At 41.7% G+C, this 14768-nt stretch overlaps 1 protein-coding gene across 1 annotated transcript in view; it reads right to left on the bottom strand.

The window, feature by feature from the left end:
- Positions 1 to 14768, bottom strand: part of TDRD9 (tudor domain containing 9) — a 123184-nt gene that overhangs the window by 44015 nt on the left and 64401 nt on the right. The window contains exons 18-21 of the mRNA XM_023546609.2: positions 14545 to 14589; positions 13548 to 13601; positions 9130 to 9246; positions 7470 to 7577 (exon numbers count right to left, since the gene is read on the bottom strand). Coding sequence (XP_023402377.1) covers positions 7470 to 7577; positions 9130 to 9246; positions 13548 to 13601; positions 14545 to 14589 — 324 coding nt within the window. The remainder of the gene's footprint in view (positions 1 to 7469; positions 7578 to 9129; positions 9247 to 13547; positions 13602 to 14544; positions 14590 to 14768) is intronic.

The following is a 14768-nucleotide window of genomic DNA, read 5'->3' as shown; positions in this document are numbered from 1 at the left end:
CAGAGCTGATATTGTCGAAATTCAAACACAGAGTCTTATCGTAAGAGTGGCTGAATTATAAACATCAACTAAATTCTCAACCTTAAATAGTGTCTAAGGTTAAAGTAAGGACACTGATTCGGAAAAAATGGGATCCTGAAACTTAGTTTGGGGACACAAAAAAAAACAAACCAAAACCATCGCTGTTGAGACGATTCCGATTCATAGCGACCCTATAGGACAGAATACAACTGCCCTGTAGGGTTTCCGAGTTGCAGCTGGTGGATTTGAACTGCCAACTTTTTGGTTAGCAGCCAAGCTCTTAAGCACGGCGGGGTGGGGACATAATGGCAGATAATCAGGAAGCCAGACACTGAGCCCTAAATTCTACTGACTCACTCCTGCCAACAGAGCCAGCCCCTTACTCCCATCTGAAAAGATTACTTCATCTTTGTCTGCTAAGCCACACTCCCCAGTAAAACCAATTGCCTTGGTTTACTGTAGAAGGTATTCGAAGGCTTACGAATATTGGCAGGTTAGGCTGGATTTGTCAGGTTGGACCCAGAGACCCACACATGAAGTGCCCAGATAACACAGCTCTTACCATGGTGGTGAAGGACAAATTTGTGAGGGGAGCCCCAGCATCCTTGAAGATTCTTTAAGTCAGATCTGACAGTGGAAATGCCCTAATTGAACTAAGACAACTAACTACAGTGGGGCTGACTGGACCCCACTGTGGTAAGGGCCAAGTGGTGGCACTCAGTAGAGACAAAGTACAGTGGTTACAGTAACAGGTAACATAGTCAAAGCAGTAAGCAGAATAGTCTGACTCGATGGCTTATGGCACTGGCTACTTAGTCATGGTGTACCTAGGAGTAAAATAAATGGGAAATCTATTAAATATTTATTTGATCTGTACAGTGGAAAGCATTCCAGGTCAAGTAAACTGCAGTCTAACTTGAATCGCCAGAATAGAGTGTCAGGACCCCTTAATCAATTTCCAGACTTGAGCCAGTTTACAGACCCACAACCCCTTGAATGAAGGGGAATTTGAGTTCCTTGATAAAGAGCACTGCTGGACTGCCAGAAATTTATACTGCTAATTTCTTCTCCCAGCCTTCCCCAAAAGGAACTATGATGTTTTACAAGAGTGATTCTTCATTAGGGAAAAGGTAATAATTAGATTTTCAGGGATTACAGGACACGTCTCTGAACTGGCACTGATTTCAGTAGATGCAAAATGTCACCATACCCACCAGTCAGAGTAGGGGTATATGGAAGTCAGGTTATTCAAGGAGTCTTTGCTCAGGTCCTCACTGTGTGTCTGTCAGTTTCCCATACTGTGGTGGCTTCCATGTTCCCAGGATACCGGAAGCTTTGCCACTGCTATTTCAAATGTCAGCAGGGAAACCTTTGGGAGATAGGTTTCAGCGTAGCTTGCAGACTAAGACAGACTAGGAAAAAGGACCTGGCAGCCTACTTCTGAAAAAACTGGCCGGCAAAAACCTTGTAAATAGCAGAACTCTGTCTGATACAGCAGCACAAGATGAGTCCATCAGGTTGGACGGCACTCGAAAGATGGCTAGGAAAGAATTGTCTCCTCATAGAGTCGACCTTAATGACATGGGTTGGAGTCAAGCTTTCGGGGCCTTCATTTGCTGACGTGGCATGACTCAAAATGAGAAGAAACAGCTGCAAACATCCATTAATAATTGGAACCCAGAATGTATGAAGTATGAATCTAGGAGAATTGCAAATTGTCAAAAATGACATAGAACACAAAAATATCTATATCCTATGGCACTGGGTATAAATAAATTATGATATAGTCACACAATGGAATACTACGCATCGATAAAGAACAGTCAGGGATCTGTGAAACATTTCATAACATGGAGGAACCTGGAAGGCATTATGCTGAGTGAAATTAGTCAGTTGCAAAAGGACAAATATTGTGTAAGACCACTATTATAAGAACTTGAGAAATAGTTTAAACTGAGAAGAAAACATTCTTTTGTGGTTACGAGAGAGGGGATGGAGGGGGGTGAGAGAGGGGCATTCACTAATTAGATAGATAAGAACCACTTTAGGTGAAGGGAGAGACAGCACACAATACAGGGGAGGTCAGCACAATTGGACTAAACCAAAAGCATTCACTAATTAGATAGATAAGAACCACTTTAGGTGAAGGGAAAGACAGCACACAATACAGGGGAGGTCAGCACAATTGGACTAAACCAAAAGCAAAGAAGTTTCCTGAATAAACTGAATGCTTCGAAGGCCTGTGTGGCAGGGGTCTGGAGACCATGGTTTCAGAGGACATCTAAGTCAATTGGCGTAATAAAATCTATTAACAAAACATTCTGCATCCCACTTTGAAGAGTGGCATCTGGGGTCTTAAACACTAGCAAGCAGCCATCTAAGATGCATCAAATGGTCTCAACTCACCTGGATCAAAGGAGAATGAAGAACATCAAGGACACAAGGCAATTATGAGCCCAAGAGACAGAAAGGGCCACATGAACCAGCAACTACATCATCCTGAGACCAGAAGAACTAGATGGTGTCTGGCTACAACCGATGACTGCCCTGACAGGGAACACAACAGAGAACCCCTGAGGAAGCAGGAGAGCAGTGGGATGTAGACCCCAAATTCTTGTAAGACCAGACTTAGTGGCCTGACTGAGACTAGAAGGACCCTGGTGGTCATGGCCCCAGACCTTCTGTTGGCCCAGGACAGGAACCATTCCCGAAGCCAACTCTTCAGACATGGATTGGACTGGACAATGGGTTGGAGAGGGATGCTGGTGAGGAGTGAGCTTCTTGGATCAGGTGGACACTTGAGACTATGTTGGCATCTCCTGCCTGGAGGGAGATGAGAGGGTGAAGGGGGTTAGAAGCTGGCGAAATGGACAAGAAAAGAGAGAGTGGAGGGAGAGAGCGGGCTGTCTCATTAGGGGGAGAGTAATTGGGACGGTGTAGCAAGGTGTATCTGGATTTTTGTGCGAGAGACTGACTTGATTTGTAAACTTTCACTTAAAGCACAATAAAAATTATTAAAAAAAAAAAATCTATATCCTAGGCATTAGTGAGCTGAAATAGACTGGTATTGGCCATTTTGCGTCAGCAATCGTGTGGTCTACTATGCCGGCAATGACAACTTGAAGAGGAACGGCAGTGCATTCATCATCAAAAAGAACATTTCAACATCTATTCTGAAGTACAATCCTGTCAGTGATAGAATAACATTCCTATGACAACGAAGAAGACTAGTTAATACGACTATTATTCAAATTTACACACCAACTACTAAGGCTAAAGATGAGGAAATTGAAGATTTTTACCAACTTCTGCAGTCTGAAATTGATCGAACCTGCAATCAGAATGCACTGATAATTACTGGTAGTTGAAATGCAAAAGTTGGAAACAAAGAAGAAGGACTGGTAGTTGGAAAATACAGCCTTGGTGACAGAAATAATGCTGGAGTTCACATGATTGAATTTTGCAAGACCAACTACTTCATTGCAAATACCATTTTTCACCAACATAAACAGTGACTATACACGTGGACCTTGCCAGATGGAATACACAGGAATCAAATCGACTACATCTGTGGAAAGAGATGGTAGAAAACCTCAATATCATCAGTCAGAACAAGGCCGGGGCCAACTGCGTATCAGACCATCAATTATTCATATGCAAGTTCAAGTTGAAACTGAAAAAAATTAGAACAAGTCCATGAGAACCAAAGTACAACCTTGAATATATCTCACCTGAATTTAGAAACCATCTCAAAAATAGATTTGAAGCGTTGAACATTAATGGCTGAAGACCAGACAAGTTGTGGAACGACATCAAGGGCATCACACATGAAGAAAGCATAAGGTCATTAGAAAGACAAGAGAGAAATAAAAGGCCCAAAATGGATGTCAGAAGAGACTGTGCAACTTGCTCTTGAACACGGAATAGCTAAAGCAAAAGGAAAAAACAATGAAGTAAAAGAGCCGAACAGAAAATTTCAAAGGGCAGCTCAAGAAGACAAAGCAAAGTATTATGATGACATGTGCAAAAGACCTGGAGATAGAAAACCAAAAGGGAAGAACATGTTCAGCATTTCTCAAGCTGAAAGAACCAAAGAAAAAATTCAAGTCTCAAGTTGCACTACTGAAGGATTCTATGGGGTAAATATTAAACGACACAGGAAGCATCAAAAGAGGATGGAAGGAATACACAGAGTCACTACACCAAAAAGAAGTGGTCAACATTCAACCATTTCAGGAGGTAACATATGATCAGGAACCGATGGCTCTGAAGGAAGAAGTCCAAGCTGCACTGAAGGCACTGGCGAAAAACAAGGCTCCAGGAATTGACAGAACACCCAATTGAGATGTTTCAACAAATGGATGCAGCACTGGAAGTGCTCACTTTTCAATGCCAAGAAATCTGGAGGACAGCTACCTGGCCAACCAACTGGAAGAGATCCATATTTATGCCTATTCCCAAGAAAGGTGATCCAACCAAATCCAGAAATTATTGAAAAATATCATTAATATCACACAAAAGCAAAATTTTCCTGAAGATCATTCAAAAGCAGCTGCAGCATTATATTGACAGGGAACTGCCAGAAATTCAAGCCACATTCAGAACAGGACGTGGAACCAGGGACATCACTGCTGATGTCAGATGGATCCTGGCTCAAAGTAGAGAACACCAGAAAGATGTTGACCTGTGTTTCATTGACTATGCTAGGACATTCAACTGTGTGGGTCATAACAAATTATGGATAACATTGTGAAGAATGGAAATTCCAGAACACTTAATTGTGCTCATGAGGAATCTGTACAGAGATCAAAGAGGCAGTCCTTTGAACAGAACAAGGGGATACTACATAGTTTAAAGTCAGAAAAGGTATGCATCGGGGTTGTATCCTTTCACCATACCTATTCAATCTGTATGCTGAGCAAATAATCTGAGATGCTAGACTATATGAAGAAGAACGGGGTCGTCAGGATTGGAGGAAAACTCAATAACAACCTGCAACATGCAGATGACACAACCCTGCTTGCTGTAAGTGAAGAGGGCTTTAAGCACTTACTGATGAAGATCAAAGACCATAGCCTTCAGTATGGACTACGCCTCAACATGAAGAAAACAAAAATTCTCACAACTGGACCAGTAAGCAACATCATAATTAATGGAGAAGAGATTGAGGTCATCAAGGATTTCATTTTACTTGGATCCACAATCAACACTCATGGAAGCAGCAGTCAAGAAATCAAAAGACACTGCATTGGGCAAATCTGCTGCAAAAGATCTCTTTAAAGTGTCGAAAAGCAAAGATGTCACCTTGAGGACTAAGGCGCACCTGACCCAAGCCATGGTGTTTTCAATCGCCTCATATGCATGTGAAAGCTGGGCAATGAATAAGGAAGACCAAAGAATTATTGATGCCTTTGAATTGTGGTGTTGGCAAAGAATACTGAATATACCATGGACTGTGAAAAGAATGTACAAATCTGTCTTGGAAGTGGTACAACCAGAATGCTCCTTAGAAGCAAGGATGGCGAGACTTTGTCTCATGTACTTTGGACATGTGGTCAGGAGGGATCAATCCCTGGAAAAGGACATCATGCTTGGTAGAGTAGAGGGTCAGTGAAAAAGAGGAAGACCCTCAACAAGATGGACTGACACAATGGCTTCAACAATGGGCTCAAGCACAGCAACAATTGTGAGGATGGTAAAGGATCAGGCATTGTTTAGTTCTGTAGTGCACAGGGTCGCCATGAGTCAAGACTGGCTGGGCAGCACCTAACAACAGCAGCCCCTACCAACCACGTGAGACAGGAGAAGCCTCCAGCTTGACCTCTGACCCATGGATTTGGGACTTACTAGCCTCCATAACTGTGTGAGCCATTTCCTTGAAATAAATCTCTCCATATATGTTTATACACATCTATATATATACATCACTGGTTTTGTTCCTCTAGAGACCCCAGCCTAAGACAGTCCTCCCACAGGCATAAATTGTATCTCAGCATCGCTCTTGTCTCCAGCGTAAGCACCAGTTCATTGCAGTGTTCTTCAAAGATCTCCATTTGTGACGCTCTTGTTATAGGACCCTCTCCTTGGGAGCTCATTTCCTCAGTAATAGTAGCAGCAGTGGTGGTGACAATCACAGGAATGAACCCTAACAATGACTGCATGCTTACTATAGCCAGGAACTTTGCCAAGTGCTTTTCATTCATTTCTATTAGGCTGTATCTGTGGGCTAGTATCAGAACAAGGCAGTCTAATAAAAGTTCAGCTCCCAAATGCTTTATTCCGCTTGTGTACCACAGTCCTGCCGGGGCTCAAACAATGGCCCACAAGTGCCACCCCCATGGCTAGTGCCTGTGCCCATCATGAGACTCACCCAAAGCACAGACTATTCATATGCTGATTTCCAGCCCATGCCTCCCCACATTCTAATTCGTATTATGTGGCATGGGACGCTCAAATCTGAAGTTAAACAACTAAGTAAAATTGACACTCTCTAGGTAAAAAAAAAAAAAATTTTTTTTTTTTTTAGTTTAGGTAGTTCTGTTGAGCACACAGGCCCAGGGATCAGGGGCATAAACCACAGCACTAAGCTGCAAGCCAATAACATTTTACTTTGTGTGAAATGAAGTCATTAATCAATGAGATGTTCTTAAGCTTATGGAAAAGTGCCCTAAATCCTTCAAAACAACACATGCTCAAATTGCCATTAAAAAAAAAAAAAAAATTTTTTTTTTTTTTGCCATTACTCGTGAACAAATAAGTTCTCAAGGCTTTCTTTTAAGAACAAGTCTGCAAAAAACCAAGCAGGAGAATGAAGAGCAAGTAGATGTATCTAGAAAGGTCAAATGATCCATAGTATTCACTTGCAAAGAAAAATCCATTTAATACTACTAAACCAGAAACACCTAGAGAAGTCAAATGTTTGCAATCAGCCACACTGAAATAGCACCCTGTCTGAAAACCACAGCCCAGTCCATCCTCTATGGAAGGTCTCCTATCTACTCTACCTAACATGGCCCAGTCCACCCTCTACAGAAGGTCTCCTATCTACTCTACCTAACATGGCCCAGTCCATCCTCTATGGAAGGTCTCCTATCTACTCTACCTATCATGGCCCAGTCCACTCTCTACAGAAGGTGTCCTGTCTACTCTATCTATCACGGCCCAGTCCACTCTCTACAGAAGGTCACCTGTCCACTCCACCTGTCATGGCCCAGTCCACCCTCTACAGAAGAACCCCTGTCCACTCCGCCTACCATGGCCCAGTCTACCCTCTATAGAAGATCCCCTGTCCACTCCGCCTATCATGGCCCAGTCCACCCTCTACAGAAGGTCCCCTGTCCACTCCACCTACCATGGCCCAGTCTGCCCTCTACAGAAGGTCCCCTGTCCACTCCGCCTACCGTGGCCCAGTCTGCCCTCTAAGGAAGACCCCCGTCTGCCCCACCTACCACAACTGTTGTCTTCGGGTCATTGCCAGCCAACTCCCTCACGGCCATTTCCTCATCCGGCTGCCCAAAAGTAAAATAATTTGGATAAAAAGCACCTGCCAATACAACCTAGGAAAGAAATGTATTTTCATGAAGTAAAAGCACTATTTTAATACTGTATGACTCCACTTATATGCAAAGCTTACAACAGGCAAACGCATAGAGACAAAGTCTGCTAGTGGTCACTGGGGACTGGGGAAAGAGTGCAGCTGGGTGTTATTACTTACGGGGCACTGAGTTTCTGTTCAAAAAAACCAAACCGAACCCACTGCCATCGAGTCGATTCCGACTCATAGCGACCCTATAGGACAGAGTAGAACTGCTCTGTAGAGTTTCCAAGGAGCGCCTGGTGGATTCAAACTGCCGACCTTTTGGTTAGCAGCTGTAGCACTTAACCACTACGCCACCAGGGTTTCCAAGAGTTTCTGTTCAGGGGGATAAAAAACATTTGAAAATGGATAATGGTGATGGCTGGACAAGAAGGTGAATGCAATTAATGTCACTGAATTACATGCTTGAAAGTGGTTGAAACAGCCAATGTTTTGGTATATATATTTCACCACAATTTTAAAAATGCAATTTAAAAAAGTATTCTTTTATGAGTTATTCTCACCAATATACTAATCTCATCCTCAAATGGTATGACTTCTACAAATATCAAGGATGAGTGTAATTTATATAAAAACTAGACCTTTCACCAATCATGCAGATAGTCACCACTCTGGCTATTTAACCATAACAGAAATCCTTCACACGTGGTCTTTGTTTGAAAGAGCTCGAGGAAACACTGGGGGGTTACAAAGGGTTGGCCTATCCTCTCCACCTCCTCCCCTACACGCTGGCTTCTATGGGGTCAGGCACTTTCCGTATTTTTAGATAAAGTCCCAGTTGGAACGCTGGGACCTAGGGCAGCAGGCTAGTTCCCAACATTCACTTCTTTTAAATGCTCTGCAAGTCCCTCCTCTAATAAAAAATACCCCGTTTGAAGTACGCCCACAGGAAACTATCCCCCAACCCTGAGCCAACTTTCCATCCAGAACAACTCTGACTCCAGCCCTGGGCCAACTTTCCATCCAGAACAACTCTGACTCCCAGCATAACCAGTTTGCAGGCATCCACCTAGAGCTCAGTTCTAGGCCAGCAGCCTACACCTGTGCCTGCTCCTCTGAAAGCTCCAGACAGAGGCCACTATTCACCTTTCTAAACGTACGTCCTTCACAAAATCCCTGAAGGTCCCACACCGTAGGCTGCTAGTCTGAGTTTATGGCCTCCAAAGCTGAAATCATAATTCAAGGGAACAGCTACATACAATCAAAGTACAACTGAGAGCATTTCAGTTTCTTAGGAGTTAAAACAAAAGGGTCTCTCTCCTGAAGCAGCACTAGCATTGGCACTGGACAGAAACACTCCCTGGAAATTAGAACCATCCACTCAATTACATGGGAACCTAAGCCATGAAGACAAGAGTTTTTCCTGGTCCCCAAATACAGTATGAACATTTTGGACCTAAGATCTCCTTTGAGGCATGACCGTGTCAAAAAGGGGGAGTAAGCACTTTCTCATCCACAGGTCCCAGGGAGGAGAGAGAACCAGGACAGGGAATCCAGGAACCCCGTCACACCTGGAGGATGAACCGCTGCTTATATATGTACTCGTGGTCCACAGCGGGCCGCTGGGAGCCCACATACATGTTGAACTGTGAGATCCGAGTCTTCAGTTCTTCATACAGTTCAGCCACCTGAGGGAGACACGTTCAACTCTGATGGCTCAGAGTCCACGTTATTCAAAACAGAAGATAAGGGCACAGAGGGGAAAGTTTTAGTACATCTATGGGATGAGATATCACAGCTATTAAAGTCACCTTATTAAAGACAAATTAATAAGTAAAACTAATGGGTAAGAGGCAAAATCAAGTGCTAAGAGAAGACACCAGGATACAACACTGCAGGCAGCATGATCCTCATTTATGAACAGACCACCACCACCCAGGCGAGCATCGGTGCAGTCACCCGTGCGTGTCAGAAGAGCAGGTGGCCAAAACCTTTTCGTTCTTTAAACACCTTCCAAACCTCCACCAGGAAAGTTTAACGCTCTGATGACTCAGAACGAGCTAAGTGACCAACAGGTCAACAGTCCCTCTGAATGAATAAAATCAACGTCCAGTTGTAACAAAACTATCAAACTTTAAATGTACAAACACATGAGAATACACTACTCCAAACACCCATGAACTGACCATAAACTAAGTCAGCCCCGCATGGTCCCAAGTAAAAAGACGGAACCACACAAGCCATGCATGTGAACGTGAGCTGGAAGGATAGAAAACTGTGAGCTCCGAGCAGGGAGAAAAGCCCGAGTCCTGGGGAGCGGAGGGGGGCGCTCCCACATTAATCCTTCATTTCTCTCTTACCAACTGTAATCACATATTGGTTCTCTAGCCGAAAACCAATTAAAAATTATACAAGGTGCTTTCTCTGACCACAGTGCAATAAAATCAGAAATTAACAACAAAGTAAGAGATACTAAAAAAATCTCTTTCTACCTGGAAATTATCAAATACTATTCTATAAAAACTCTTATGTCAAAGAGAAAACCAACACTGTAAAATATGAAGACTAAGTATTACAACAACAGTAACAAGGGGGTCCCTGCTCCTCCAAATCAAGGGATGTGGCCACGCTGTGCTCACAAAACAAATTCATAGCTTTAATGTTTTTGTTAACTAGGAGGACTGAAAATATTAATGAAATAACTATTCATCTCAGGAAGATTAAAAAATAAATAAATAAACCAAGAGAAATAGAAGAATTAAAATACTACAGAAAAGCAAACATCAATTAGAACCCTCCATGACCCTCTCCCCTCCCCCAGAAAAAACGTACACAGTAAAACTGCTAAATCAATCCAAGAGTAAGTTCTGCAAAAGACAGTAAAACAAAAATATGTTGCAAATCCAATCAAGAAACACGGAGCAGACACAAGTACACAACCAGAATGAGAAAAGGTAAACACCCATGCAGGTTTGATTATGTCAGAGTATTACTTACAACTGTATACCAACACACCTGACAACCTACATAAAGTGGATTATGTCAGAGTATTACTTACAACTGTACACCAACACACCTGACAACCTACATCAAGTAGATTATGTCAGAGTATTACTTACAACTGTATACCAGCACACCTGACAACCTACATAAAGTGGATTATGTCAGAGTATTACTTACAACTGTATACCAACACACCTGACAACCTACATAAAGTGGATTATGTCAGAGTATTACTTACAACCGTATACCAACACACCTGACAACCTACATAAAGTGGATTATGTCAGAGTATTACTTACAACTGTATACCAACACACCTGACAACCTACATAAAGTGGATTATGCCAGAGTATTACTTATTACTGTATACCAACACACCTGACAACCTACACAAAGTGGATTATGTCAGAGTATTACTTATTACTGTATACCAACACACCTGACAACCTAGATAAAGTGGATTATGTCAGAGTATTACTTATTACTGTATACCAACACACCTGACAACCTACATAAAGTGGATTATGTCAGAGTATTACTTATTACTGTATACCAACACAACTGACAACCTAGATAAAGTGGATTATGTCAGAGTATTACTTACAACCGTATACCAACACACCTGACAACCTACATAAAGTGGATTATGTCAGAGTATTACTTACAACCGTATACCAACACACCTGACAACCTACATAAAGTGGATTATGTCAGAGTATTACTTATTACTGTATACCAATACACCTGACAACCTAGATAAAGTGGATTATGTCAGAGTATTACTTATTACTGTATACCAACACACCTGACAACCTACATAAAGTGGATTATGTCAGAGTATTACTTATTACTGTATACCAATACACCTGACAACCTAGATAAAGTGGATTATGTCAGAGTATTACTTATTACTGTATACCAATACACCTGACAACCTAGATAAAGTGGATTATGTCAGAGTATTACTTATTACTGTATACCAACACACCTGAGAACCTAAAGTGGATTATGTCAGAGTATTACTTATTACTGTATACCAACACAACTGACAACCTACATAAAGTGGATTATGCCAGAGTATTACTTATTACTGTATACCAACACAACTGACAACCTACATAAAGTGGATTATGCCAGAGTATTACTTATTACTGTATACCAACACACCTGACAACCTACATAAAGTGGATTATGCCAGAGTATTACTTATTACTGTATACCAACACACCTGACAACCTACATAAAGTGGATTATGTCAGAGTATTACTTATTACTGTATACCAATACACCTGACAACCTAGATAAAGTGGATTATGTCAGAGTATTACTTATTACTGTATACCAATACACCTGACAACCTAGATAAAGTGGATTATGTCAGAGTATTACTTATTACTGTATACCAACACACCTGAGAACCTAAAGTGGATTATGTCAGAGTATTACTTATAACCGTATACCAACACACCTGACAACCTACATAAAGTGGATTATGCCAGAGTATTACTTATTACTGTATACCAACACACCTGACAACCTACATAAAGTGGATTATGCCAGAGTATTACTTATTACTGTATACCAACACAACTGACAACCTACATAAAGTGGATTATGCCAGAGTATTACTTATTACTGTATACCAACACACCTGACAACCTACATAAAGTGGATTATGTCAGAGTATTACTTATTACTGTATACCAATACACCTGACAACCTAGATAAAGTGGATTATGTCAGAGTATTACTTATTACTGTATACCAATACACCTGACAACCTAGATAAAGTGGATTATGTCAGAGTATTACTTATTACTGTATACCAACACACCTGAGAACCTAAAGTGGATTATGTCAGAGTATTACTTATAACCGTATACCAACACACCTGACAACCTACATAAAGTGGATTATGCCAGAGTATTACTTATTACTGTATACCAACACACCTGACAACCTACATAAAGTGGATTATGCCAGAGTATTACTTATTACTGTATACCAACACACCTGACAACCTACATAAAGTGGATTATGCCAGAGTATTACTTATTACTGTATACCAACACACCTGACAACCTACATAAAGTGGATTATGCCAGAGTATTACTTATTACTGTATACCAACACACCTGACAACCTACATAAAGTGGATTATGCCAGAGTATTACTTATTACTGTATACCAACACAACTGACAATCTAGATTAAGTGGACGCTTGAGTAAAAAAAGAAAACTCATGAAGAATGACTCCAAAGAGTTAGAAACCAGAATGGATCCGTAACTATCAGAAAAATTGAAAAAGTTATTTTATAAAACCTAGTTTTCAAAGAAGCCCACGTCCCAAGTGCTTTCATGGTGAGTTCTACCAAATCTGTGAGAAACAGACGTTTCCAGTTGTTTAACACTGTTCCTGGGCACAGAACATCCCGCAAGGATGGCATGGCCTTACCATCAAACTCTGATAGCAGCACGCACACTCGTGTGCACACACACACAAACCACAAACCAAGTTCACTCATCAATACGAATGTAAATGTTCTAGAGGAAACACTGGCAGTGGAATCCAGCAATGTCTTGAAAGAAAATATAATCAGGTGGGGTTTATTCCAAGAACACAAGGCTGGACTGACACTAGGGAAGCCGCAATGTATTTAATTATATTAACAGGTTAAAAGTGAAACAGCTGTGTGAGTGTCTTTACGCATACTGAAAACAAAATCGACAAAATTATATGTCCATTCCTTATTAAACTCTGTATGAAAGGAAAAAAACTTCCTTAAAACCTGGAAGAGTACTTCCCAAATCCCAGGCAGGTATCCTGTCTAAAGGTCAAACACCGGCACTCCTCCAGAGTCGGGAAGAGGACAGAGGTTGTGTTCCTCGGAACACTCGCTGCTTCTCTGTGTATCTCTGATACCTAATAAACACTTGAGGGGTCATCTTTGTCTGCATTTACTTATTTAAAGGATTTACAGCTTACCTCTCTGATTCTCTTGATCTGAATGTAATTTAACCGTCCCCAGTCAAGTTCATCCTTTAAATACATAAAAGCCAAATAATTAATATAACTGTAACAAATTAGAATTTAGTTTGGCTACTATAACACATATATCTATCTAATTAAAAAGTCTGATGATGTATATAAACCTGTGGGCTACGACACTTTACTCAAGTTGACTTGGTGTTATTCCCTCCCCAGGGGCATCTACTTCCACATGGAAGCTGGGAAACAAAAACCCCCAACCCCAAACCTACACAGAAATGCTGCTGCTTATGAGCTCACTTATCTCCTAAATTAAAGGTAGATGCACCTTGCTTATCTCTGGAAAAGTCGTCTGACAGAATGCATACCAAGGAGGAAAATAATACGGCTGATTCCTTAAAAGGTAGCTTTGAAAGGAAACTCACAGTCACTGGCAGAGAGACATACTGCTAGGCCCTGCCAATTTAAACACACAGACCTATCAACAGTCCTTTGAACCCAGTCAGTTTAGAAAGATAAGTTCTGTAATAACTTCCATAAAACTACAAACATCAATGAAAACCTGTTCAGAAAAAAATAAAATGGAGGCCAATGGGTTATATTTCTTATAAGTCCACTATTTAAAGCTTAGCTGAAAATACTCAGAGAAAAGGATTCAGGGTCTTAATTTTGAACCAAGGTGTTCCATCGAATACCCACAGGTATTAAGCACTTAGAGCCAAAGAGGCTGCTGACGCTTTAGAAAGAGAAACCCCATGTGGAGTCACCCCAACTGCGGCTGGGAGCTACCACCCAAGAGCGCACAGAGGGAAGGCGAAGGGTGCAAGGCATGCTGCCAAAGTACCAGCCCACCCCCACACGGATGGCCACTCTCTGACAACCACCAGGAGCCCCTGCCATCCTGCCTCACAGGGTGAGGTCGAGGTAAGACCAGAATCCCAGGGAATCTGGTCACTCAGCGCCTGCAGAGAACACACAGGAAGCAGGAACCAACCTTGGGGTGCCGCAGCTCTCCTCTCTGCCTGCAGGCCTGCCAAGCCTAAACACAAATGACCCAGCTTCAAAATACTGTAGTGGCTAACTCAATTATTAAAAATAAGTACATAAATAATATATTTCCAACACATTAGGGCCACAGAAAATTTACAAATTTAATGTTTCAGTCAACTTCACAAAATCGACTCCCACCTCCACCCACGTCCCCTAACACAGTTTATT

This window comes from Loxodonta africana, chromosome 10 (genome assembly GCF_030014295.1).
Source record: "Loxodonta africana isolate mLoxAfr1 chromosome 10, mLoxAfr1.hap2, whole genome shotgun sequence".
Classification (NCBI taxonomy): domain Eukaryota; kingdom Metazoa; phylum Chordata; class Mammalia; order Proboscidea; family Elephantidae; genus Loxodonta; species Loxodonta africana.
The sequence above is the reverse complement of the archived record's forward strand: the minus strand, read 5'-3'. Positions and strand labels throughout refer to the sequence as shown.